We start from the raw sequence: 27,604 nt of genomic DNA, 5'->3' as shown, positions 1-27,604 counted from the left end.
GAGCCACTTTTGGGCCTTAAGCGGTTTGTTTTTGGCTCTGCTGCTGCTGCCTGCTGCTGCTTTTGTTGTGGTTGCTGTTAACTGCAAAAGCGGCAAGAGCAACAGCAGCGGCAGCAGCAGCCGAGCCAGTGGCAGTGGCAGCGACTGAGGCAGCGACAGAGGCAAAGAAAAACAACAAAAACAACAAAAAAAACCCGATCACTCTTACTTACTTTGGGGCAGCGAGGCTTTTCATTTCTTCAGTCTGTTAACGGCATGCCAACGATTCAGACGCGTCAGCTACCAGCTCCTCCGGCTAAAACTCACACAGTGTAACTGTAAAAAAAAAAAACGCAGCAAACCAGTGTGCACAGTGCAACGAAAGTGCTTAATAGTTATGATGGTTTTTTGTCGTTTGAAATTTTTGTAACTGCAGAAAGAAAAGTGAAAACTTCAATTTGGCTCCCTCTTACCCATTTAGCGCCAAAGCTGCTAATTGTTGGAGATTACAAAAAAAACACCAACAACATATAAAAAAATAAAATAAACACACAAGTAAAAGAAGAAATTAAATTAAAACATTAATTGAATTAAGCGGTGAAAAGAGAGGAGACCAGACAAGAAGCCATCAACACCAACAACAACAACAACAACATCGACTAATCACACGAAGCAGGAGCTAAGTGCAACTACCGCTGGGTAAGTGGCCAAGATATTGCGCCAGTTTTTTTTTTTTTCTTTTTCTTTTTTTGCCAAAAATGGTAAATAGAAATTTTTTTGCTTTTGTAGGAAAAAAAACACACACACAAAAAGCATAGAAAAAATAAATAGCTACAAACGAGGCATCTTGGCAATTGGCTGTTTATTTTCATGCTCTAATTATTTGGAAATTTTTGCAGTTGATTTTCCTTAGCTACTTCCAATCGCTTCCCACTTGGCATGCAATCTTAGCCAGGGCGAGTGAGAGAGAGACTTATGGCTTAGACCACATTAGGAGAAGTGGAGACCTAATGACATCCCAGAAGAGTTTTTTTTTTTATTTTTTATGGTTCAGTCATGTCATAAAGATAACACTCAGAGGAAGAGGAAGACACACAGTAAAATGACCCATTCTTTTATGCTAATGCCTCGTTTTTTTGTTGTTGTTTCCTTGACTTACAATTTAGTTGGCTGAAAAGTTTTTCTAACTTCATTAACCCAATTTTCACCTGGCAGAGAAATTTTATTTTATACAAGAAAAATCTTGTTTATTGGTTAAATTTACATAGGCAAACAGGCGAACAGTGGGAGGTAGGGGCAGAGGCGACTTGTTATGACAATGTTGTCGTTATTGTTGTTGTTGTTGTTGCTCTATCTGCCATCAGCCATTAACCATAAGCCATAAGCCATCTTCATGTGTGTGTGTGTGGCATATGACCATAACGAAGCTAATGTCTACATTTGTCAGAAAGTAAAACATGAAAGCGAAAATTGCTTCAAGTGCTTCACAATTTTTATTTTAGTTTTTGATTTCGTTTATTCATTGTGTGTGTGTATAAGCATTTTTTTTTTCGAAATTAAATACTTTCTAATTACAATAAACGCAGGCGATGCCCGCCGGCCGGCCAACTGAGTCTTAGCTTTGGCCTTTGGCAGTCTCTTTTTCGCTCAACCCGCTACCTGCCACTCCGTCTCTGTCGCTAAAAATCACGTAGCCGCCTCATCGACCACTGCCAATAAAAAAAAAAAACTGGGCAAAAAAAAAAAACCAACCAAAAGGAAAAGAGCTGCGAAAGTGTCAAGTAACAACAACGAAAATAAAAAAAAAACACAGAAATGGTAGAAAAATTAAACTTCAAACTCACTTTTTCTCTTCATTGTGACCATCCGTCCATCCATCCGTCCCGTCCCGTTCCTCCGTCGTGTTGTGGCGCTTGATGTGTTTATTTATTATTTGGCCAAGACGCGTGCCTTTATCGAATGAAAGTGAAATTAGCCACTAAACACTTGGACGTGCAAATGCCTTGGCTTACTCTACACAATAGTGTGTGTGTGAGTGTGTGTACACACAGTAGCTACAGAAAGCCCTGCACGTGCCTGTCAAGGCTGTTAAATTTACATACGGATCCATTTATCTTTACCCTCCCGTCTCACGTTCCTTCCGACCATTTACACAAAACAAAAGACTTAAGCCACAAACTTACATCAGACGAAAATCAATAACAAACCACAAAAACAGCAGAAAACACACATCGAATGCATGCAGAATCGTGAGCTATATCTACACGTTTCTAATATGTCTCATATCCATGGACGTAGCTGGGATTTCTTTACTTTAAGCAAGGAGCTAATGAAAAGAGCTAATCAGTACCTTTTTTTGTCTACAGTATTAGTGGCTTAATTGTATTATCTACATTCTATTAATGACTTTCTTCTTCGTATTCAAATAATTGATAGTAGAAGAACAAAGAAACTCAAATTTAGATATTTTGGGTATCCCTAGTTCTATTTTCAATGCAGTTTTTGTATACATATTAATATTAAATTTAATGCTTTCGCTATTTTGCTTTAATTTCAATTCAATTTATTTCACAATAATTGTATACGGAGATTTCATCTGAGATTTAACCTACTTACTTTAAAGTGGCTACTAAAAATACGAAATTCACAAATTATCGAACTGTAAAATGTTCGCCTATTACTAAAATGTTATAAAACTGTATCCAAACAATTTACACAATAAATTTTATCTCAAAACTAGGCTTAGAAAATTAAAACAATTATATAATATAATACAAAGATTGGCATTAAATATCCTGAAGCGTTTGGTAAAACTATTTTTATTTAACTAAATTTTCTGTTCTCAACTTTCATAGTTGTCAAAATGTATAAAATAAATTTAATATATATAAATATAATAAATAATATATATTATTATTTTTAATATATAAAAATATAATAAATTTAATATATATATATATAATAATATTAATGATATTTTTAACCACAAATTTAAATTGGCTGTAGTTGGTTCGAATAATAACAAGCTTTGTATATGTTAAACAAGAATAAATATATAAGCTTAAGAAATTTGAACATATATACAAGGTGGCGCAAAAGAAGTCATCCGATGTTGTTTGGCTCTAATTTTTTTCTAAATAAAAAAAACTTATGTTTATTTGGCCAGTAAATTTATTGGTAAATTTCTCAATGTTTAAATAAACATAATTTAAAAACAGAATCAAAGTTAAAAAAAAAAAAAAAATAGAAAAAAACGGGTGACTTCTTTTTGCCCGTATGACTTCTTTTGCGCCACCTTGTATAAGATATGAAAATTGACCTACATAAAGTTAAAAGAAAGTTAATTAAAGTATTCGTGCGGTGACCTTTTAGAACCAATCTCTGATAAAGTTTCAGACATACTTCTAAAGTATTTAAAAGTAACCCATAACATATTTTAGTATAAGTAATGGAAAGTAAATTTTAATATTCGTTGTGTTTAAATTTATATTTCGTTGTTTATAGAAAGTAACATTTGATATTTGGCATAACTCTAGACAAATTTGAAACCACTGATAAAAAATTATCTTTTATTTTGGCAAATCTGCATAATCGATTCGTTTTCATAAGTTTTATTGACAAGTCGTTTTTGGAATTGAAACAAAAGTGTGAAGATGAAAAGTTGACAAGTCTTAATTATTATATATATAAGTATGTAGCTATGTCGTAATCTGTGTGAGAACAATTAATGTTTAGAGTTCACTAAACCGGAAAATACATATCCAAATTTTCCATAAATTTCTTTAGTGCCCTGACAGCTAGAGCTCTAGAGTTTTATGGGTTAAAAATTGAAACTTTTAAAAAAAAAAAGTAATCATAATTTATCAGTAAATCTAATTTATTTTTGATATGCTTTTGTTGTTTGCCTTGATTTCTCTTTCTCAAAAATATATATTGACTTCTCGTTCCTCCTCTACATACGCCCCTGTTAAGGGGCCCATGTGTTTGGTGTTTTTTCTCACACTTTTGTACTGGTCACGGATGTGGGACTGATAGTTGCCGGTGCTGGGATTGATTGCTAATGTAAATCTAACTCCAACTGCGTTTGGATTTTACTATGCTTGACTTTACTTCAGTCTGGTTTATGTAGATTGCTTGCAGATTGCATAAAAAAAGAAAAACACAAAACTAGAGCTACAGCCAGAATGGCCTCTTGAGACAAGTCTTGCAACAGATAGATAGATAAAGAGAGTGAGACAGAGAGGGGGGGTAAGAGAGACCCAGACTTAACCATACATACAATATTTTTCCAGTCGTTGTTGTTGTTGTTGCTGCTGCTGCTGCTGATGTTTGTGGCCAACTTTTGCTTTCTTCAAGTTGCTCTAGTTTGTCAATTGTTGTTGGTGTTGGTGGTGATGTTGGGCTTTTGTTTTGTCAACATTGCTGCTTTATGGTTTTTCATATAAGTAGTTTAGTTAGTTAGTTAGTTAGTTTTTTTTGTTTTTAGTTGATTTTGCAATTGTCACATTGTTTTGGCTTTAGTCTCCAAGTCTCTTGCAAATGCAATTTGGCCATAACAAAAAGTTTGTAATTAACTTTTGCCACTCATCGTTTGCGCAATTTATTCCCCCGCTCGCTCCCCCCTCAACAAACTTTTAAATCGATCAAACGATGAAGGGTGATAAACTCACTCTTTTGTATTTTTTTATTGTTTTAAAACTATTTGTAAACAATTTAAACTGTGAATTTCATTCATTAACATCCGCTTGGCGTTTTTTTTTTTCCATTTCGGGCTTTTTGTTTTGTAATCAAAATTGATTGGTGGAGAAATGTAAATTGCTTTCGCTTTCACGACAAACATACATAAATTCTTGAGATTACGCAAGGGCGGTAGACACACACACACATACCAACACACACGCACATCAAAAAAACATGGTTATATCTACCTAAATGTTAGGGTTTCTGAGCAGGTGCCTCCTCATTTGGAAAGCAAACATAAATGGAAAGTGAAATTTACATTTCGTTTAATAATTTTTTTTTTTTCATTTCACGTTCGGTTTGTGACGTGTGTGTGTGTGTGTGTGCGTTGCGGCATAAAATTTGAGAAATTAGTGAAACAAGCAGCAAAAGTATTTAAAATGTTTCTCGAGCCCAAATGCGGGGGCAACGGGTGCACGCCCCCAAAAACAAAAAAAGAAAAAATTGAATTTTCCGGCAGGCTAACGAGCAAAACCAAATCGAGTATACGCCCCAAAGCCATGAAACATAAAATGCATTTCATTTCATTGCGGCTTTCGTTTTTGTTGTTGTTGTTGCTGTTGCTGTTTGTGTTTCTTCAATTCCAATCGCAGCAAAGCGAACTCGAACGTCAATCTGAAAACCCCAAACAGAGTTCAATGGCACTGCATAATTTATGCGTTGTCAGAAAGGCAGCATTTGCCATAAATTTTTGCCGTTTCCATTCCACTCCACTCCACCTTTTTATCTCCACCTCTTTGCCACTTGCCACTGCAGATGGATGGCGCCAAAAAATATGTATCTATATATCTTTTGATCTGCTTTGAACCCGAATGTGTAACGGGGCTCTGCTTTAATTAGCGGTTATGTATGCCAATTGAGCTAGTCACACGGTTAGTTATAAGCCCAATACTTAATATGTGACTGACTTGTGCAAAAGGTTCATTAAAATTACCAAAAAAAAAAAACCAACTCCAAGTCTCTGGCTCTGTCCCAGCGGGGTAGCAGTCACTCGCTTGACAAATTTTTCGTGCGTTGCCCATTGCACAATTTCCAAGTTAACAACTGACAATTACTGCCAATGGCAACATATATGAGCCAAATATTGCCAATTGATGGAAAATGACTCATGGGATATAAATTGAAACTTTGTTGTCTGCCTGTCTGTCTGTGGGTCAAGCACGCACATTCTGGTGGGTTTGGTTTTTTTTTTCTTCGTGGTTTCATTCTCCGTTTTCTTGGCTGTGCTCTAATAACTACCCAGCAGCTTCAGGTCTGCTCTTGGTCTGCAATCTTGGATTTCTTGTGGTCTGCATTGAATCTGCAGGCGTTGCCATTATTTCGCCAAAAAAAAACAATCCATTAACTACACACAATACACATGTCTCGTTTGTATGTAGGTGTATCTGTATCTAGTCTGTTTGAAGTCAACAAAGCGTAGCCGTTGCGTTGAGAGACAAACGAACGAGGCGTTGATTTGCAGTCCCTCCCCCCCCCCAAGTCCAGTCAGACAAAATGCAATTAAAAACTTGACTTGAATTTATATATAATTTATTTTGTCTTTCTGCAGCATTGCAACATTTAGCTAAGGGTCAGTTGTAACCCTCTTTTACTTTTAAGTTTGCCAAACACTTTCGACCCAAGAAAACAAGACATTCAATTTAAAGTTGGCTAAAATATGAAATTATCTCCGAAGACATAATTTCCAAACTGCAAATTGTTTAAAACTAAGCCACAAAATATAATTTTTAATATGCAGAATCATTAGTAATTATTTAAAGTAGTTTGTCCCAATTGGTTTTGAAATATTTCGTTATTTAAGATGACCTAGGCCTTAACATTCATATGGCATTAAAAGAAGACAACAAAAAACAAAACGATTATAAAAATTTCTCTTGTTTACTAAAGTAATAACTTTAGGCGATTTTATTATAAACAAATTTGGCAAAATTCGAATTTATAATTAGGTATTAAAGAGATTTTTACTACACCAATTTCTTATTCGATTCTGACTAAAAAATAATGCCCCAAAAATGGCACCTAATATTCTGAGCTAAAGTAAATTATTCAAATGATTTGTATAGTTCGTTTTTCTTCTTTGGTCAAAAGTTTTTACTTCTCTTGATTGCATATATGCACTTTCATATATTTAAACATAAATTTCCATTTTCACGAATTTCAACTTACTTCAACTTATTCCCCTCATAAGGCAGACTGCATCTAATCACATTGACTTTTACTGAGGTAAATAATTGTTTAAATATTCATGTGTTACCGATGCATTGCAAATTATATGAAAAGAAAACTTTAAGTCATTGCTTTTAAAATCCATTTGCATTTGCAAAAGTGCATAATTACAATATTTATGCATACGATATGACAGACAACATTGCATCAACAAAACAAATTTATATTTGGTATGATTTTCATGTCGGAATTGTGATAAAATCAAACAAGTTGCGACCACCAACGCTGAATTTGCATTTTAGACATTATTAAAGTTTGCATAGACATAGTGATTCATGAATTTTACCCTTTGTGAATTTTTGTGACTCTGACAATTTAACAATGTTAAATTATGGAAAATGTATGGCAATTTAAAGTCACTTCTCGGAAAAGCCTTTACTTAAAGCATTTAGCATTATTTTATCTAATAGACCATAAGCTAAGTACATATATCATAGAGGGTAAGGCTTCGATCAAGATTTGTTCAAATTTATTTAATAACAAAACTTTTTATATTTCTGAACTTGAGTCTTTCGTTTTGAAAATTTATGGTTACTGTGATTTGGTGGCTGTTTTTGTTTTGGCGTAAACCTTTACTTTATAATTTCAATAACTATTCTCAAAAAAAACTTTGTTTTATGAGAAATTATAGACATAATTGCTAATGACTTAAATGATCAGTTAAGTCCATCACACAAAAACTTTAAAGTTTTAAAATTTAAAATTGGTCATAGCATTCTATGACTCGCTTCTTTTTTCTCTTCATTTAATTGCAATTCGCAACAAGTTTAGGCTTAAAAGATATTATCATATGGTCACTGCTACTCTGGTGCTTTTTTTAACTGAATCTGCTGAAGATATACAAACAACCTGGTCATATTTTCGTGCTGCCTTTAAAATAATCTATTAAAGATTGACTTGGAGCTTAATCGCATTACATTTATATATTTGAAATTACAGTCGAGTCTCGAAAATTCGTACCTCGCTAAATCGACAACCTCAATATTTCGTAAGAAACTGCGGGTCTTGAAAAAACTTCGTCTCTTGGAATTTAAAAACTCTGTAATTCGTAAAAAAAAATCTGTTCCCTTGCCATTTCGAATTATAGAGACTCGACTGTCTTCACGTTGCTTTAAGCAAGCAAATTCAAATTATTCATATTAAATTTTTAGAATTAGTTTTGAAGTTTTTACAACTTGTTAAATCAAATCTTTTTCATAAAATTCTTAAGCTAATCTCAACTGTGGGATTGACCTTAATTTTAGTATGTTTATTGCTTTTTGCATCAATTTTTCAATCTTTAGTGTTAAAAATTATTCATCATGATGTAGATTTTGATATTTATTATAAAAGTTTACAAATCTTTGCTGTTCAATATCATTTGGATCAAAAGCTCTGATTTTCATAGATTTTTAGATCTTCTACAAGCTCTTTTATTTAATATAATAAAGTAATAAATTCGTTTCCAACAAACTGAAACATTTCTTTTGAAAAGATCTTCTATATAGTTTTCCAGATATTTTATATGCATTTTTAAAAGCACTATAAACATACTTAGTATAGTCTCTTTCTAAAATAAGCTAGGTTATTCATCATACGTTCTCTCCTACACAGAACATACATATGACTTTTGTTTAAATAAAAACTATTTTGTTAACCTAGAAGTTGAGCTCTAACTTCCTCATTAAATAAAATAAATCTACCCACTGGAAATATTGCATATTTTGATTGCCATCTAACCCAAAATTAGTTGGTATGCAAATGATGTCTAACCAAAAGCCATGCAATATTCAGCAAACTCATCCCACTTGGGTTCATAAGTACGTCTTCACCTTTTAATTCAAGTTTTGTAACTCGGCATTATTTGCATATTTATAATTAGATTTTCATCATTTCATTTTTTGTTTTTGTTTTGCAGTTATTACCATTTTGACGCCTTATTTTGTGGTGACTGTTTATGGTAAGTTACAAACAATTGTCTGACCTTCCTATAGATCTTCTAGTAGTGCGGGCGTGTCTATAGACCAATTAAATCACACCCAAATGATCAGCAAACCGATGAAATAATGTCAATGTCAAAGCTAATCCCATTACACGCAATTGAAATCTTTGAATAGTTTCCTAATTCGGCATGGACTTTAAGCCGATTAAAATGGATTCGTCTAACATCCGGCTAGGCCACATTTCGATTGCAATTAATATTGAAAAACGAAAAACAAAAAAAAATGCTGTACCTGAAGTCAAGTACCTGGGCGAACACGCCCACAAGTCATAGTCATGTTAACTTTCTTTCCATTGCCCCTGCCGCCCACCCCTCCACACGATTGATGTTGAAATATTACGAGATAAATGTGCTATAAAATGAAAGGAAAATTACATGACAAGGGCATACAAGTCCCCCCCACCCCCCGCCACCCTTTTGCACAAAACGGGAGGGCATTGTCACATTTCACTTTCAATGAGAAACAAAGAGTGCACTTTGCAACAAATTTCAAGTGCACTACGAGTCGCTGCAGTTGCAAGTTGCAAGTTGCTAGGGGCATTGAGGTGTGACAATAATTTGACAACGGGTTTTTTTCTTTCTGTCTGCACAAGGCACAATACTGACCGACCGCAAGAGTGTGTCTAATTTCTATGATGTTATTTTTCTTCTTTCTTTTGTTGTAATGAATGTAAAGCAACTCAATGAACTTTCTTTGGCTTTGGCTTCTCCCCTGCTGCTACCCCCTTTGTTACCATCTCCATCAATCTTTCTGTCTTTCTTCCTCTGTCTAGTTGCAGCTTAACTGGAAGTTCCGTTTATTTTTCGGTTACGATATTTCGCATTAACTGGGTATATACATTTTTTTTTTTTGTTTTTTGTTTTTTGCTTTCATTTAACCCATTTAATGCGGCTGGCTCGGGCATCCGTTCGAAATAAAAAAAACCGCAAAACATATGTGCGATTAATTCACTGGAAAAGTGAAAACGAAAGTGCTCTGTTGCAGCTAGCCAAGTTGCTCACTTATCCAGTGGCGGTTGATCAGGTGGTCAGGTTTGGTCACTTTCGTTTTAGCCTTCGAATCTTCTCTTCTCTTCTCTTCTCTCGATTCAAATCGATTGTGTGTGATGCAATTAGGGAGAGAGACAGAGAAAGATTCATATGCAAAAATCCAAAACGATCTATAATGAGGAAATCAATCGGATTCGTTGCACAGTCAGTTATTGATGTTTGTGATTGCGGCTTTTGTGTCTGGCCATGATAATGGCGGTGATCAATGATGCATTGGAAATTGTTGACTATCATTTTAATATATAAGTATATATTAACTATGGCAATTTCTTTGCATTGGTCAAATGAAAACAAGTGCACACGATTATGGCAATTGGATGGCAGTAGTTATGGCCGCTAGTTTTGCTGTACGGACCAACCAGTTACAGTTGCAGTTCATGACGGGTTGGCCAGGTTTATAGCCACTATAATTATCTCTTGATTTACGGCAAAAGTGAGAGAGTGAGATGGGGAAAAAAAACTAGCAAAGCAAAGACCTTTCACTTGAATAGATCGTTAAAATGCAAATGAAATAGAATTGCTGGCCCAAGTCCACCCACTGACCTTGCCATGATCTGCTGAAGCAGTTTTATAAGGGCTTGGCCTCTCAGGGGTTAGGTAAAGGTTAGGAGAGAAATTGGAACAGCATTTAATTCTAAGTTTGATGAAATAGGCCAACTAAAAACTGTCTAAACGTTAAATGTCTTTTGCATTTCTAGGCACCTTGGCTATGAAGCGACATATGCAACTTTTAGCCGTTGGGCTCTGCCTTCTCTTGGTGACGCAGGCTCAGGAGCAGGAATCTTCGGCCAAATGGTCAAGACAATTGGATAGTGTGGCCAATACCGATGTGGATTCATTGGATTGGATACCTTTGGCCCAGCCAGTGGATGGTAGTGCCTCCAAGGATCGGTCTGGCAATGGACGTGTGTTGACCTATTCACAATCATTTCCACCCAGTAGTCGCTTTGGTGAATTAACCAAGACATCAGCTGGTGGTGCATCGCAATTCGATTTCCCTTATCAATTCCAAAGATATCCAAATTCGGTTAGTCCCCAGGCATTGCCTTTAAGACAGGCTCCACCACCGTTGCCGCCATCGTTGAAGGCCAGCGCATCGCAGGAGCCAACTTCGCAGTCTTTCTTCAAGTTTGAGATGCCATTCCATAACAATGAGGCTGGACAGGCTCAGGCACCGCCCACTTTGCAGACAGGTTATCAAATTCAGCATTCCTTTGGCGGCAGTGGTCTTCAGCCAGCTCCCCCCTCATCGCTGTTCAGTCCGCCATCGTTGTTTGGTCAACAGCAGTTCCCTTCGGAATTCCATACATTGCCACAGAAGCCGCTGGCACAGGCTTTGAGTAAGCCATTGCATCAGCAGAACTATGTTCAGGATATATTGCCACCACTGAAATCGCATGGCAAACCTCTGCCCACACAAGCCTCGCTGCAGAGCGTCACACCACAAGTTTTCCCCGTCGATCCAGAGCCCGAATCTCTATTCGGTGGGAACAAACCCGGCGCAGTGCCCTCTCGAGCTCCATCCACTACAGGAGGTCAACAGCAGGAAGTGCAGCTTCTGTATGTTCCCTATGATACGCTCTACAATCAACAGCGACAGCAACAAGGATCCAACTTTGAGGTTAACAAATTCAATGTGAATTCCGGCTTGCCTGCTGTGAATCCCTATCAGATCAATCAGTTCTATACCCAAGATCCCAATGTGGGTAGCGATTACTTTGGCTCTGGCACAACATCACGACCCAGCACAACCACCGTGCAACCACAAAGTATTTTCCAGAGCTTTGGCCAGTCTCAACCACAATTCACAACACAAAAACCCAAACCCAAGGCCCATCAACCGCCTTTGGCCATGTTCCTTTTGCGCTCTAGTGCGCGTCCCACTCAAGCCGATGTCGTAGGAGCTCTGAGGAATGCTCATTCTATCTCTGTGATTGATTCTCCGACAAAACAGACTCCAGATATCTTTGTGGGTCCCGCTGGCATGCCCATTCCCGATGGATACGTGAAGTTTGATCTGCCTTATCTCTCACAATTAACTCAAACTCGTGATTTGAGCGATGTGTCCTTCTTTGTGGCTCCTCTCAGCTATCGCACACCAAATGGCTTTAACAAGATTCTTCTGCCTGAACCACATGTGGGTTCTATTGTGGTTAATCGTGCCAAGGATTCGGCTAATGTCCCAGAGTTGGTTCAATCTCCTCAACGTCCTCAGCGTCCTTACGCTGCCGTGAGTAGCACTCGCAATCCCTTCGAAAGTACCACACAGCCGCAACCTACACCCGGACGTGGCAACAAGTTCAGCTATTTCTATGTGCAGGATGGCATCCAAGAGGTTAACTCCCCGAAATTACCCTCAAAGCAGGAGCATCGTCCCAAGAAGAAGCGTCCACAACATGTGCAAGTGGAACAACCTGTTTACAGACCGCCAGCCAAGACGCAAAATCCCTTCGACACTTTGAATCAAATCGGTGGAGACGACTTCTTCAATTCGTTGTCCAGCAAACCAAGCTCGACTTCTACCAGCTCCACTTCGACCACATCGACAACGTCATCAAGCACCACCACAACAGCTGCACCCCAATCTCTTTTCACCTACAGTACACGTCCTCAGGTAGAGTTCCCCAGTTCGAATGGTCAATTGTATCCTCAATACCAGCCCTTACAAGAGCAACTGCCTCGTCTGACCACGCGTCCGCCATCAGCTGCAACCACCGAGGAAGAGTTGCAGATGAAGCAGTATTTCCGTCAGCAGGATGCCTTCCGTCAGCGTCCCCATACAACGAATGCTCCATTTGAGCAGGTTCAATACACACCCACTTCAGTGGACTATGAAGTTCCCTTGCCAACTACCACCACGACGCAAAGGATTAATACAAAGAACAAGCACCGTGTCACCGTCTACACTCCATCAGCAGTGCCAGTGACCACCTCAGATGTGGGTTACCAAGTGGACTCGCAAGCTCCACTTAATCACAGGCCCAGCTACAATCAGAACGAGATCCTTGATAACAGCAATGTGGAGTATGATGCCAATCCTTATCATGTGCCCTCGGAATTGCCGCCTTTGACGCCTGACATTCCCGGTTTGGTCAATAATCTTCAGGAGAAGGACAAACTGCCGGCTGTGACAACTCCACTAAGTGAACCAGAGACAGAAACACGACCCACTCGTCGTCCAGCCTTGCGTACACGCAGACCAAACATTTCTAAGGTTGTTACCTCTTCGGTGTCTTATTCCGAGTCGGAGTCTAATGGCAAGTTGCCTGCCCATCGGATTCGACGTCCCTATGGCACTCGGGTTAATGCGGTAGCAACTAACTCCGGCAACGAAGACAATGGCGAAGAGGTGACTCATCCAACCCGACGACCAGCAACTTCACGTAATCCTCTGCTACGCAATCCCAATCGCATTCGCTATCAACCCACGACCGAGGAGCGTGAGACTTTGAAAACCAAAAAGAAGACCCACAAGGGCTCCAAGAACGGCAAACCCAGTGAGGATCAGGATTTGGACTACCAACGAGATGTCCTTAAGCAGAATTATCCCATCTTCAAGGGCTCATCACGTCGGCCTACTAGTCCCACAGCCATACCCAGTTCCTATGATGTAGGAACCACTGAAGGTCCAGCCTCAGAATCCCAGCAGGTGTATACAGTGACGCCCAGCAACAGCATTGATAACGATCAAAGCGGATTCCCTGTCAATCTTTTGGAACCTATGCAGATTGCTCAGCATTACAATGAATTCTCCAAGGATAACTATGGACCAGGATATTTCCCCAATCAGGAGGATCTCAATCCCACAGAGGCCATCATACGTAACGAAGTGAGTCCAATTTTCACGACTTTGCCGCCAACAACCACACCAAGTCCCACCACAGTGAGAACAACCACTGAGACACCCACAACGACTACAACAACGAGACGATCGCCATTCGTGCGTCGTAATTATCCAAGAATCCGCACCACAACAACCACAGAGACGCCAGTGACGACTACAACCCCATCAGAGGATCGACCATCGGTAGGTCTTTTCATTTAATTGTTATTATAGTTCCTCTAATCCTCTTTGTTCTGCAGATTCGCTCCCGTTTGCCACCCAGACGTGTGGTCAAAGTACGCCAACGCCAGCGTCGTCCAGCTCATCCTGCTTCCTCCACTGTAGCGCCCGAGGAAGAGGTCGAGGCTGTAACCCAAAAGCAAAATCTGCGTAAATTGAGTCGCTTCAATCCTGAGCAGAGGGAAAAAGAGGTAAGCAAATGGTGACCCCGAACACTTCGCCTATATAAAATTATATCATTCTGATCCTTCACAGAACCCCATAACTCAACGTCGTCGTTATAAGCAACCTTTCCAACTGGAAGGACAGGAATCTCAATGGTCGCCCTCTTCGGAAACTGCCAATAGCAATGCCAATGCCAACACCAATAGCTTTAAGCCATTGAATCCCAAATATAAGACCGAAACGCACAATTTTGAAAATGAACCTGATATTGTCACCGTGGGACCCACTGAACAACCCGAAACCTACGAATTCAACGTAGCTGCTGATTTGGGTGGCAGTCAAAGAACCACCCTAAAGGCTCCCAACTTGAAGTAAGACCAAAGATCTCAGAACCCAATGAGAAACTAATTCCCTCCCTATTTACTTTGCAGACCTGAGAAATCTTTTGCCGAACTGCTGGAGGAAGTGATGGGTAAGGCACCCGAGCAGATTGGAACCACAGAGTTACCCAGCAGTAGTTCCATTGGCCGTCTAAGTCGTCGTGGCAAATGGAAGAAACGTGTCTCAAGTGGCTCGGATAATGGTGAGAATTTCGAGACAGCTGAATCCCAGAATCTGGGACCCCAACTGCTCAATGCTCTCATTAAAGAGGAATCGCAGAAGACTACAACTCCACCCGCCACTGAGGCCACTACAGTGGCTGAGTCAACTATTACCACAACTGCTCCGGCGCCAACAACACCAGAGGAATACGAATTGACCACATCAAAGCCCGAAGAGATAACTCTGGCTTTGACCACGCCGCCCTTGAGTGAGGAGACTGCCACTCGTCGCATGGACACGGCAGCGGATGTTGATGACCTGGAGACCCAGCCTAGCATATTTTCCGAAGTCAAGAAACAATTGCACGATCTCTTTGCCATCGAAGAGAGCGAAGATGAGGCGGTCACCGCAGCTCTGGCTGCTGTAGGCAAACGTCGCCAGGAATACACTAGCATTAAGCGTAACAAAGCCACCGCCACCACATCCATGGAGGCGGGCACAACGACCACAGAGCCAATTGTTGAGGATCTGACCACAACAGCAGCCACAGCAGTAAAAGAGAACAACGATAGTTTCCACAAGGATCTGATGGAGCATGTGGTCTATGCCACATCCACATCCACCAAAGTCACCTCCGAAACGGAGATATGCTATCGGGGACGTTGCATACGATCCGAGGATTTGCCCGCCAATCACAAATTGCACTGAGCAGAAGCGGCCCCAAAATGCAATTTGGGGGGTAAAACTTAGAATTCAGCATGTACATAAAAGGACATAAGGATGCGGTCCACAAAAACCGCTAGCCGCATGTAATTACTTAGCTTTAACTACGAATATTATGTTTTTAAGAGTATAAGTCCGATCAATTTGATCCCTATATAGGTATCGAAATCCCCTAAAATATCGTATCCTCTACCCGATCCCTCTCCCCAACGTCTAGAGAATTTAGTTGATAGCGCTTAATGTTAGCATAATATCAGGATAGCCAGCATAAGTCTTGTACCATACATAAAATCGAGAGTACTAACCAATTTATAATAATAATAAAATAATAATAAAAAAAAATAAAATATAAATACACTCAAAAAGCGTAAACATATATAATTATGATTAATTAGCTAGGTACATAAATAGCATGTATATATATATACATATATATATATATGTATGTATATAAGGTATGTATCATTGTTTTTGAGAGAATGTGTATAACTATATCTAGTAATACAATTACAATAGATCAACATACAATTATACGAGGTCTTATGTTTCGAGTGCTAGTCATATTAACATATATAAGGCAAATTTTCGTATGTAATTGTATATAGGAATTGAAGTCATGCTGAAATCGCTGCCACATTAAGACCTCGTCATCTTAGGAATATTGCTTAATTCTAATTAGCGACCCATCAATTCCATTGAATGCCTGCCTCATGATTACAAGTAGGTACAAAAGTTTCACATTTCAAAATTTTCCTAATTTTATGAGCTTATGAGCGGTGACTGTTCCTCGACCATTTCGGGAGTTGCCACAGATTGACTTGTCCTTGACATTGGATTGTTCCATCGTTGAACATTTGTGCGTCCAAAGAGCATAAACAATGTATTGCCCATAAAGTAAACGAAGGCGGTAAAAAAGAAAACAATGCGCCATTGTGCAGGATTTGTCTGCAAAACAAAATAAGAAAATCTATAATATTTCTGTCATGGAAATGGGACATTATTTAAACTCACCTCATCAGTGACAATCAAGCCCACAATGAGCGGTGCTAATATACTCATAAAGTTGGCCGCACAATTTGTGATACCCATTAGAGTACCAGCATAATTGGGTGCCAAGTCAATATGATTCACATGGAAGCCCAGATATGTGGCAGAATTTGTGGCCACTGCCAAGGTCAGCAGAGCTATGGCCAGTCTAACATTTGCCTCTCCCTCTGTAATGTAACCCAGGCCGATGAGGGCCACCATTGGCAGCCACATGCCCAGGGTATTGAAGAATTTGCGAGAGAAACTCAGGGGCACGGCAGTGCCACGTTGCTTGAGCACATCCGATAACCAAATAAACATACAAGTCAACAAAATCATGGCAAAGTACGGCAATGCCGACAATGGACCATTATTTTTAATATCCATGCCCAGGACACTTTTCATAAAGGTGGGAATCTCAGTGAGCAATGTCCAGAAACCCCAATTGTTGGCACAATGAGCCAATACCAGGACCAAAAAGGGTCCTGAAGTCAATATTTTCAACCATGGAATGCTTGAAGATTGTGTAGATTCGCGTCCTGCATCCGAGGGTCGTCTTGCCTGGCCAGAGTACTCGATATGCCTTCGTTCAGCTGGCGTTATCCCTGCATGTTCGGCTGGTGTGCTGGCGCAATAGTATAACCATACAAAAGCCCAAACAATACCCACACAACCGGGTACATAAAAAATGCTGGGCCATCCCAGCGAAGAGGAAGCAATGTATCCGCTCACCGATAGCATTATCACGGTGCCGAATTGCGAACCGGAGTAACAGTAGCCCACCAGTCTGCCTCTTTCCTCGGCAGGCGCCCATTTCGAGAGGAATGTGTGCGTGGAGGGAAAAATGACACCCTGGCAGAGGCCCTGAACGGAGCGCAAAAATACCATTAGCTTCCAACCACCTGTCATGGCGCAAAACGGCGTCAGCAGTCCCAAACAAGAGCAGATGAGTACTCCATAGAATAACATATATTTGGCTCCATAGATAGAGGAGAGATAGCCACCCGGGACCTGAGTTACAACATAGCCCCAGAAGAAACTACTCAGCAGGTAGGACTTGACACTTTCGTCCCAGTCGAATTCCTGCAAGAAAAACAAACAAAGATTAGCGGATGGGTCAGTAATATAGCTTATTATCTTCTATACTTACTGGGAAATCTGGATTGCTGGCATTGCGATCTGTCATGGCCACAATGGCCACCGAAAGATTAACACGCAGGGCATATGCCACGGCCAGGCCAAAGAATACAAGAATACATTGCAGGTGACGCACACCAAATCGTGGGCCTGGCAAATCAACAAAACCAAAAACAATAACAACAACATTGACATTCACATTAACTACAATGAGATAGAGAGCACTATCACTTACCCGTCTGATTGATATTTGTGTAGCCACCACGACAGCAGCTGCCAAAGCAGCCCAGCACCATTTCCACGTCGTAAAGGCTGAGTTGGCCCGCGGGAAATGAGACAATGACAATTATATTAGACAAAACATTGCAACGTCTTTGTGTGGGTGTTGTGGACGGCTGATTGTCGATATGTCATTTGTTATCGGAGCAAACTGTCGATAAGTATAGTTAATCGGAGCAAAATGTGGCCAACTATCGATTTGAGATGTCGATATGTTATCGATATATTGTTATATTCCCAAAGCGCCAACTTTAAATAAAACACATGCAATTTTGTTTTTAGTTTGACTTGTTTTCAGCTTAACTCTGAGCTGATTTTATTTGTTTTTTTGTTTGTTTGTTTGTTTTTATCTTTTTTTGTTTCATTGTCTTCATTTTGTTTGCCTTTTTTAGTTTCATCACAAGTTGGTTTGTTTTTTGTAATATTTGTTTTTTTTTTTGATTGCTTTTTACAACTAACTTATATTTTAAAACATAACAATTACTAAATTAAGATTGCAATTACTTTCTATTTACATGACAACATTTTGTTTTATGTTTTTCATCATTCATTTTTTTGGACTCTTCAACGCTCAATAGAAACTATTTACAATTGGAAAAATACTGCGAAACTAATAATTAAAATAATTTACACTTATAATATCGCTAATGGAAGCACGCGATCGTCAATAATATGATAGTTTTTTGTTTTTTTTTTCTTACTATTCAGGCCCTTAGCGCACTAAATGACTAATTGGTTTAGTCAGAAAGAGTCAGTTATTCCACCAGAATTAATAAATTAGAATAACCTGACAATAATTGTCATTTTTTAGTCAATTACGTGACTCAACAATTTCCGACTAGTTTTTCGATTTCAGAGGAACAGCAGCCTCCACATCGAGCACAGGACTATTGGGTGAATCCCATTTCTGAATGTTTGTACGTCCAAAGATCACGAACAATAGATTACCAATGAAATAGAAGAAGGCAGCCAGGAAGAAAACCATTCGCCAGTCATTAACATTTTCCTGTAGAAATAAATTCTTCAATAAGTCACAATTTTCATTAATTTTTAAATGGCTAGAGTATACATACCGGATCTGTAACGATCCAACCAACAGCCAGAGGAGCTAACGCACTCATAACATTGGCAGCTCCATTCGTAATGCCCATTAGGGTTCCAGCATAGTTTGGCGACAGATCAATATGATTCACCTGGAAGCCCAAATAGGTGGCAGCACTTATACCCACGGTTAGCGTAAGCAGAGTCACAGCTGTGTAGAAATTTTCCCGGGGCAAGTAGCCCAGGGCAATCAGCGAACACATTGGTATCCAATGTCCAATGGAATTGAAGAATTTCCTGTTAAAGGACAACGACAGAGACTTTTGATTTGCCAGCACCTTCGATAGCCAGACAAAGAAAAAGCTCATCACCATCATCACCACATAGGGCAGGGAGGAGAGAAGGGCATTTGTTTTAATTTCCTGACCGTAGATGTACTTCAGATAGCTGGGAATCTGAGTGAGCAAAGTCCAAAAGCCCCACATGTGCGTGCAATGGACCACCGTCAGTGAGAGGAAAGGCTTCGACGAGAATATCTGAGCCCATGGTGTGGGTGCCAGTGTCTCTGCCGATTGAATAGTTCCCTGGGTTCGAGACTCCTTAATGTATTTCAATTCTCCTGCTGATATCAAACGATTCTCCTCTGGTGTACTCGATGCGAAGGCATACCACAAGACCATCCATACGAAACCAGCTGCACCGCCCAAATAAAAGATGCCTGGCCATCCTAGCGCCGAATCAGCAATAACTCCACTCAGAGCCAACATGGCAATCGAACCGAATTGTGATCCAGAATAGCATATGGTCGCCAGTGTGCCACGCTCGTGCGCTGGTGCCCATTTGGAGAGCAGCGAATGGGTGGCCGGATGCACTGCACCCTGTGTCAGACCCTGAACGAATCGAACGATACAGAGAGCTTGCCATCCTCCATACTGCACAGCCATGGGCGACAGCAGAGTCAACATGGCACAGGCCAGTAGTCCACTTAGAAGCAACATCTTAGCACCATATCGCTGAGCCACATAACCACCAGGAACTTGTGTAACTATATAGCCCCAAAAGAAACTGCTCAGCATGTAGGACTTTTGTGTCTCCGTAAAGAAAAACATCTGCAAAAAGAAGAGAGAGAGAGAGTTAGAGAAGATCCTTAATTACATCGAAAATTATATCTCACCTCTTCCAGTGTGGCATTGCTGTTGGTTTCATTTTTGTCCGCGGTTGCATTGGACGTTGGAGCATCTGATCCTGTCATGGCCACCAGGGCCATGCTAAGATTAACACGCCAGGCATAGGCCAGGGATAGGCAGAAAAAGCATAGAAGACATTGGACATGCCGCACGCCAATGAATCTCTCTGCAAAACCAATGAATAATTTTTTTCGTTAGTTTAATTAGTTTCGGCTGATCAAAATTGAGCAATGTGGTGGTTGTGGTTATGTGGTTTAGTTGTTCCCTATATGTGCATTAGAGGGTTCTTCGAATACCTTCAAATAAATTCAAATTTTCTACTCTGAGTACTAGTAAAAAACTACCGAAAATTCTACTCAATCAGTTATGTAAATTCTTTTAAAAGAGTATATTCATTTCATGTGTAATACACATTACGAATTAGTGAATGATAATTGGATCAAACCTAACATACTTTGATTATTTTTAGTGTTTTGAGTAAGTCATCGTCCTTTTTCCTTCTACTTTAGCATTCATACAGTTGGTACTCAAAATATTTAATGTATTCATTGATTGCTTTTCACAACACCGAATGAGTCATTGAACAACTCCAAGTGCTCAGAGTCTTTAGTAGTATTTTAATCAAATGAATGAATTTAAATACTAATCCAAGTTATTTTATGTCTTCTTTATTCAATTGTCAATGAATGCATTCGTTTAGATCTCTGTTGAATATATATTGTTGTATCAACAAGTAAACTAAGTACGATAGATAAGGCCAAAATGCGACCGATTTAGATTAGAGAGAGAAAAAGCAAGAGAGAAGGGGCGCCTGCGATTTACCTCAATTTGGAGAAGGTTGTGTTCTTATCACTGCCAGAGGAGTGAGTAGGTACATAAGTGAATGAGTGAGTGAGCGAGAGGTTGGACCCTATCGATGTTCTGCACTTTTCTGTTCCCCCCGATCTGATCATTTGCACGTCGTCGCTGTTGTCGTACGAACGAACCGGTAACCATGTAAGTATGTGGGGCGCGTTTATTTATAAAACACTATGACTATGTCAAAATCTTGTTCACGCACTCGCACATACTCTCTCGCACACACAATATACTCAGAGACATATATAGACGTGTGTGTGTGTGTGTGAGAGAGTGAAGACACTCGCACACACACGCCCACTCGACTGCAAATTACTGACGGCCTCATGACGGTGCTGTACATGCAGTAGCACTACCTGTTTTTGTTGTTGTTGTCTCTTTCTCTCTCAATAGAGACCACAGCATCGGCCGACCCTCACGTGCCTTACAGACTCAAACGGACTCAACGGGGATTTTCCCTTCGTTTAACTATTTTTAAAAACCGAACCACAACAACAACCACTTAACTCAACTCTCCATAAATGGTCAATATACATACATACATATGTATGTAGTTAGTTAGTTAGTTGGTTCGATTAAAACAAAGTTTATGTTGCAACAGCACAAGAAAAAAAAAAGGCAACCTTGTTGGGTGGGCCAGTCGGCCTTGCCAGGCCGTTTCGTTGGGGTCTATTGAACTGAGCTGAACTGAACAATAAGTAATTAAGTAATTTCTAAAATTTACAGAATTCAACATCAAAACTTAAGAGATCTGGCATATTGTGACGTAATAATTCGAAACAAAAACTAAACTAAACTGAACTTTGTGATCCAAAAAGTTTGTGTGGTTGGAGCACCCACCAGAAGACTCTCGCTCTTTCTCATTTGCCACTCTCTCTCCCTCTCTCTCGATATGGTTTTCTCTCCCACTCACTCTCTGTTTATTGAACTGAATCACACTTTATCATTGGTTTTTTTTTTTTTTTGTGTGTTGGTCGTGTGAGACTTGAAACGCTTTATCTGACACGTTTTTAGATTTATTTACGCAATGTGCTCCATTGGGGCGCTCCTTCACGGGTATCTCTCCGAGACACAGAGACAGCCGTAACTGTAACCCCGTTAAATTTATGGTCAAGATAGTAGGACTCCCCAAAATAATATGTTGATGATGATCAAGAATATATTTTTGTGAAGTGGCAAAATGTCTCGTGGCATAGTTTATTAGCCATTCGGTTCGTTTATTTGTTTTCATTTCTTTTTTTGGATTTCCAAAAAAAAAAAAAATTTCAATTCACAGCAATTAAGATTGCTTTAGCTCCTTATATACAAATGTTTGTGTATATTCCTCGACCAATATCAATCAATCAACATTTATGATGAAAATATAAAAAAAATTATTCGCATTTTGCCAGTTTTCTTTGATTAATTGCCTCAATCTGACTGTACTTTTGCTTGAGTATGAGTGTTTTATGAAAGGACATAACTAAAATCAAACTTGTTAGAGATAACCTACCTATACCACAGGCTATATAATAATATTTTTGTCCGATAAAACAGAAAAAAAAACAAAAAAAAAAAGGGGAAAGGAAAATAACAGCAACAACAAAAACAATAATAATATGAACAAAAGAGCATTTCTATAGATTGCTCATACATACTATATACATACTAGCAAAATGTCTGTTCAGTTGATAAGATAGGAAGTAATTATTACAGCCCCTCTCTCTCCGATTTCAGACTAGATTCCCAGTCTATCATCCAGTTTTTCCCTTCTTTAACAAAACATTCAGGGAATGCGTGTAAAAGAACATTGTAAAAGTTTACTTAACTCACTGGATTTATAACAAAGACAAAATTTATAAGTTAAACCCACACACACACACACACACAATCTACACACACTATGCCATAACTCAGGCAGTTAGATGTCGGATCTACTATATTTAAATTTTTTTCATCAGTTTTTCATTGGCACACGCTTTTGCTTTGCTTGTGCGAGGAGGCGACAAAAACAAAAAATATTGCTGTCTGCTTTCGATTACCTACTATTCAGTATGTATATACACATATAGATATAAGTATTCTATTATATTCTTTTCTCTTCTATTTCTATTTTTTATTTTATTCATTTCTGTTTTTTTTTATCATTCTCGTGACAAAAGTGCTAAAAATCTCTCACATTCACAAACACATCTCAACAAATGAAAAAGTAATTCAAATTCAGTCGTAGTTAGAATCATTTTCAGAAAAATTGGTTTTTAAAGTTTTGTTGGATTCTTATCCAAATCGGCCATGTTATGATGATGATGCAGTGCAGCTGCAGTGGAGGTCGCCTCAGTTAGCTCTGAATTTAATGCCAACGCATGCATTTAGTATATATGCATCTGTTAGATACATTTCGTTTCGCTCACTCTCCACTCCACTTCACTTACTCACTAACTCGCTTTATATGGCATTTTCATAACAACGAAAAAAATGGAAAAAAATTTCTGAAAATTCTCAACGTAATCGGCAACTTGTTTCCGGCACATTCAGCAACCACAACCACAACAACAACATCAGCTCGGATCAAAGTCGTTTTGTTTCAAGGCGAGGCTTATATAAGACACGTGCATCTTGTTTCAAATACTTTTTGTACTTACCATTGGCGTATTTTCCAGTCTTCACCATATTCAGAGTGGTGGTCATGAGTGTGCGGCGCGGGAGTAATTATTTAATTAATACGCTTAATTGACCTTTTTTTGTTTTTGTGAATTTTTTGGAGAAGATCTTTCAAAAGATATTCTCACTTGTGTGTTTTGTCTCGTTTAGTCTAGCACGCGTTGATTATGAAATTAACACTGGAAATATTTTGGACAACGTGTTTCATTTACCGGTTCCTTCATCTAACTAGGTTGGAAGCACATGTGGAGGGTTTTTCACGAAAAAAACTCTCTTTTTTTTGGGTTTTGGGAAAGTTAGGCACGCGTTTTCTAACGAACCCGCACAACCTCTACTTCTTCTTTTTCTGGTTGGTATAGTTTTTTTTTTTTTTGTTTCTTGTGTGTTGTTGTTGGTAGGACGACGACAACGACACCACCGGACGAATTTACTGTTCGGTTGATTCTAGTGAGCGTTTGCGACTGCTTGAATGGCTAACGGCTGGCGATTCTTTTATAAATAAGATCGCCTCGTCGGCCCAAAGCGGGCGACGGGGCGGACTAGGGCGAGAGAGAAGAGAGTGAGTTAGTGAGCGAACAAGCAACATGTGTATCGCGTGAATTCCATTTTCGAGTTGCTATCAGTAAAACTGAACACGCAGGCAGCTACAGATACATTTCCCACATACATACATGTGTGTGTGTGCGTGCTCTCTGGCTCGCATAGCTGACGTTCTCTCCCGCTCTCTCTCTCTCTCTGTCTGTCTATCTCTCTGGCTCTGGGTGACGGGCCGGCGAATGTCAATATGTAAACAACACCAACACTTATACTTACTCTCACATCAATGAGTTATCAATTTGCTCCTACATACACCATCGCCTCTTCTCACCCTACCTCACTCTTTGCATTTCCCTACCACACTCACTGTGTGTTATTTCTGAGTATTTTGTTTTTGTTTTTCGTTTGTAATATGTACATATATACAAAATTTTTGGTATTGTAAAATTAGTCACAAATCTCTTGAACTTCCTCTTACCATCACTATCTCTCTCTCTTTCTCTCTTTGCCTCTCTTTCTCTAAAATGCAGTTACATCTAGTATGCACTTGATTGAAAATCGAAATATGCATGAACTCACGTCGGGGTCACCATATACAGATCTCTTCTATTGTCTACTCCGTTGACAGAACTACTTAGTCGTTTCCGAACCATTTAATATTACTGATAACGGAAGGTGCCAGCATCCAAGACTTGGAATGAGACGAGGTCATCATTTTACTGATAAAAGCAGAATCTTTACTATATACATATAGTATGTCTATATTGATTTTCAAGAGGAAGAGCGAGATAGGCAATAACCTTTAATTGATCGACAGACATTATTATCGTGATCATGAACTTACATAACCCATTTCTATATAGTAAGTCATCCAATTTTTTCAATTCCAAGTGACATGATTTTTATCGAAAATTAATTAATACTCTTCAAAAGTTGTTTTGGTTTTTTTTTTATTATTTTTCTTAAGCATTTTTCTCTACTCCGCGTTTTGTTATCAATATTAATAATAAGTATTTATATTTGTTCAATAGCAATGTTTTAAACAAATTATTCAAGCTTATCAGTGCGGCATATTTTGTAGACTTTGATTTTAAAGTCGAGCCCTCCCTCCCCTCCGGCATACCGAACCATGCCCCCACAATCCCTTAGCCATGAAGTGTGCGTGCAAATTCATTCTGATTCTGACAAACAGTAGAATATATATACATACATTATATAGAACATTGAGCGAAATGGGGAGAGGAGTGGAGTAGAGGAAGAGCGGCATTTAACATTTTGGTAATCATTTGGGACAGGCATAATAATGAATATGGCCGGGTGAATGGTGTCCAGATAGGGGCAAGTGGAAATGCAGTGTCAGTTTCTATATATTCTCTAATGATAAGGCCCCGATTCGACACACGTTTTGTGTATGCACGTTCGCCAATAATATAATATCACCTAAACACAAAAAAAAAAAAATAATAAATCTCGAGACTGTTATCAGGGCTAAGCCTTAACATTCGTACCAGGATTTTGATTAGACATTTATTTTGAACGAAAAATCGAACACTTTGGAATTTCAGTTTTTGATTCCAAGTTAATCCATAACTTCCTTATCTTCGATGAACTCTGTAAATGAATTAAGTGTCAAGCCATTAGGGACAACTCAATGAAATTGATAGAATTGAATGAAGTGCCAATTGATTTGCTGTAATTTATTATCTGTCAAGTAAAAAAGGACATTTCAATCAATTGTTATTAATAAATATTACAAAAATAGAGTGCGAATTTTAAGTGCTAATGCTATCTATCAAACTTTATGTCACTTGACAAGTCATTTGACTCTTTGTGATTTCGATTTCCGAGGGTACATTGAGTTCATTTTGTTTTTGGTTGATGTAATCAAATCTAATCAATAAGGATGCGTCACGCCCACTTCAGTCAGACGAATTACCCAGCAGCGTATCGCTTATCACCAATTATTTAATGCCATTTGACAAATGGCACTCTGACGATCTTCTCCATCATCCGTTTAGTTTCTCTTGACGTCAGAGATAGAGAGGGACTAAAAAACATTTTGATATGTAAGAGCACACCTTACTTACTTAAGAGGTAATTAAAATGCTGCTTGTCTCCATCTGCTGAAAGATGTAAATTGCCCAGTCAGAATGCTTACTTATTTTTATTACGTATACGCCTTGTGTAACACAGAGATACATACATACATACATATTAGACAAACAATAAAATTTGTATGCTTGATTCTACACAACAATTTGTTCTAATTGCATTCGCCTTGTGGCCAAATCAAATATAATTCGTACAGGTGTGTTACCTGTCACCAAGCAGCTCCTTTTCTGGGTTTCTTCCAGTGTTAATCCGCCTTCAACTCCACCTCCTGAAATATTTTTGTCGTGGGTCCATTGTTTGAGGTGATGGGGCGCCGCGACACATTGATGCTTAGTGTAAATGTTATAAACAAAGCGAGTAAACATTTTCAAATTTTGATTTGATTATTTCTTTTTTTTCTTTTATATTTATGCACATCTAAATGATTATGCAAATATCTCATTACACGCAGACCCAGACAATTGTGCAAATTCTAAGCGCAAATTTATCTAACCAAATGGAATCATAATTGAATTGTACCCAATCAATATGCCGATTGTTCAATTGTTCCACCATATCAATATCGATCAGCAAACCAAATGGAAATTATATTGTGTGTGACAAAACAATTATGCTCAGACTTGCACTTGCTTTGTTTGCAATGTGGCCAAAAGGGTGGGCGTGTCGCATAACTTGGGAACTTGGTAATTTTTAGTTAGCACCTTTCTTGGACATGGCCAATTAGAGCCAGTATATGCATACGATTGGTGAGAGGGGAGGGAAAAATATGTCTAAGAAATCTGAAGGCTAGCGGGGCTGGGTTGTGCTAAGGGGGCTCGTATAAGAGGTCTGTAGGTCAATCAGCTGGCAGCTTGTCAAAGACACTCAAACATTGAATGAAATGAATAGGAAAGAAATATTATTTAATTATTTTCACACCGAGAGAAAATAAATGCGTAAATTTTCCCAGTTTATTCATCTCGTCAATGGAAATTTTGTTGTTAATCAAATAAAGTGTTAATCAAAATGTCATCATATATTTTTAGCAATATTTTAATCGGATTAAATATAAAGTGTGATACTTGTATATCTATAGAAATAAGCAATTTTGGAATTGGACTTGGTAACTCATGGGTTAAAAATAGTTTGTCTTCTTTTTTAATTCTTACGAAAATAAAAGAAACTTCGAATTCTAAATTAAGTGTTCATTTCCTGTCTAAAAATGTAAGAAAATATAAAAATATTTTGGAAATACTTAAATTAAATGTTCTTATTTGCTAACCGGAAATAAACATTGAAAATCTCTTTAGTTTTCTCTCAGTGCATGGCAATGCATTG

The 27,604-nt window shown here is 38.7% G+C and overlaps 3 protein-coding genes across 3 annotated transcripts; 1 reads left to right on the top strand and 2 right to left on the bottom strand.

Moving 5' to 3' along the window:
* The first annotated feature begins 559 nt into the window (after positions 1-559).
* On the top strand, positions 560-15,804 carry LOC6638341 (mucin-5AC). Its single transcript, XM_002061430.4, has 6 exons — positions 560-678; positions 8,843-8,884; positions 10,675-14,003; positions 14,060-14,230; positions 14,295-14,575; positions 14,636-15,804. The coding sequence occupies exons 3-6, from the start codon at positions 10,686-10,688 to the stop codon at positions 15,453-15,455; spliced, it is 4,590 nt and encodes a 1,529-aa protein (XP_002061466.2). The 5' UTR covers positions 560-678; positions 8,843-8,884; positions 10,675-10,685; the 3' UTR covers positions 15,456-15,804.
* A 13-nt stretch (positions 15,805-15,817) lies between these two features.
* Positions 15,818-18,049, bottom strand: LOC6638342 (putative inorganic phosphate cotransporter). The gene is made up of 4 exons (XM_002061431.4): positions 17,869-18,049; positions 17,647-17,783; positions 16,482-17,579; positions 15,818-16,415 (listed from the first exon to the last, which is right to left on the bottom strand). The coding sequence occupies exons 1-4, from the start codon at positions 17,927-17,929 to the stop codon at positions 16,230-16,232; spliced, it is 1,482 nt and encodes a 493-aa protein (XP_002061467.1). The 5' UTR covers positions 17,930-18,049; the 3' UTR covers positions 15,818-16,229.
* A 335-nt stretch (positions 18,050-18,384) lies between these two features.
* LOC6638343 (putative inorganic phosphate cotransporter) lies at positions 18,385-24,111 on the bottom strand. Its single transcript, XM_002061432.4, has 4 exons — positions 23,620-24,111; positions 20,128-20,306; positions 18,986-20,062; positions 18,385-18,918 (listed from the first exon to the last, which is right to left on the bottom strand). The coding sequence occupies exons 1-4, from the start codon at positions 23,663-23,665 to the stop codon at positions 18,751-18,753; spliced, it is 1,470 nt and encodes a 489-aa protein (XP_002061468.1). The 5' UTR covers positions 23,666-24,111; the 3' UTR covers positions 18,385-18,750.
* Between the last annotated feature and the right edge of the window lie 3,493 nt (positions 24,112-27,604).

The sequence above is a fragment of the Drosophila willistoni genome (genome assembly GCF_018902025.1).
Source record: "Drosophila willistoni isolate 14030-0811.24 chromosome 2L unlocalized genomic scaffold, UCI_dwil_1.1 Seg139, whole genome shotgun sequence".
Classification (NCBI taxonomy): Eukaryota; Metazoa; Arthropoda; class Insecta; order Diptera; family Drosophilidae; genus Drosophila; species Drosophila willistoni.
Note: the sequence above shows the minus strand (reverse complement) of the source record. Positions and strands in the feature narration are given on the sequence as shown.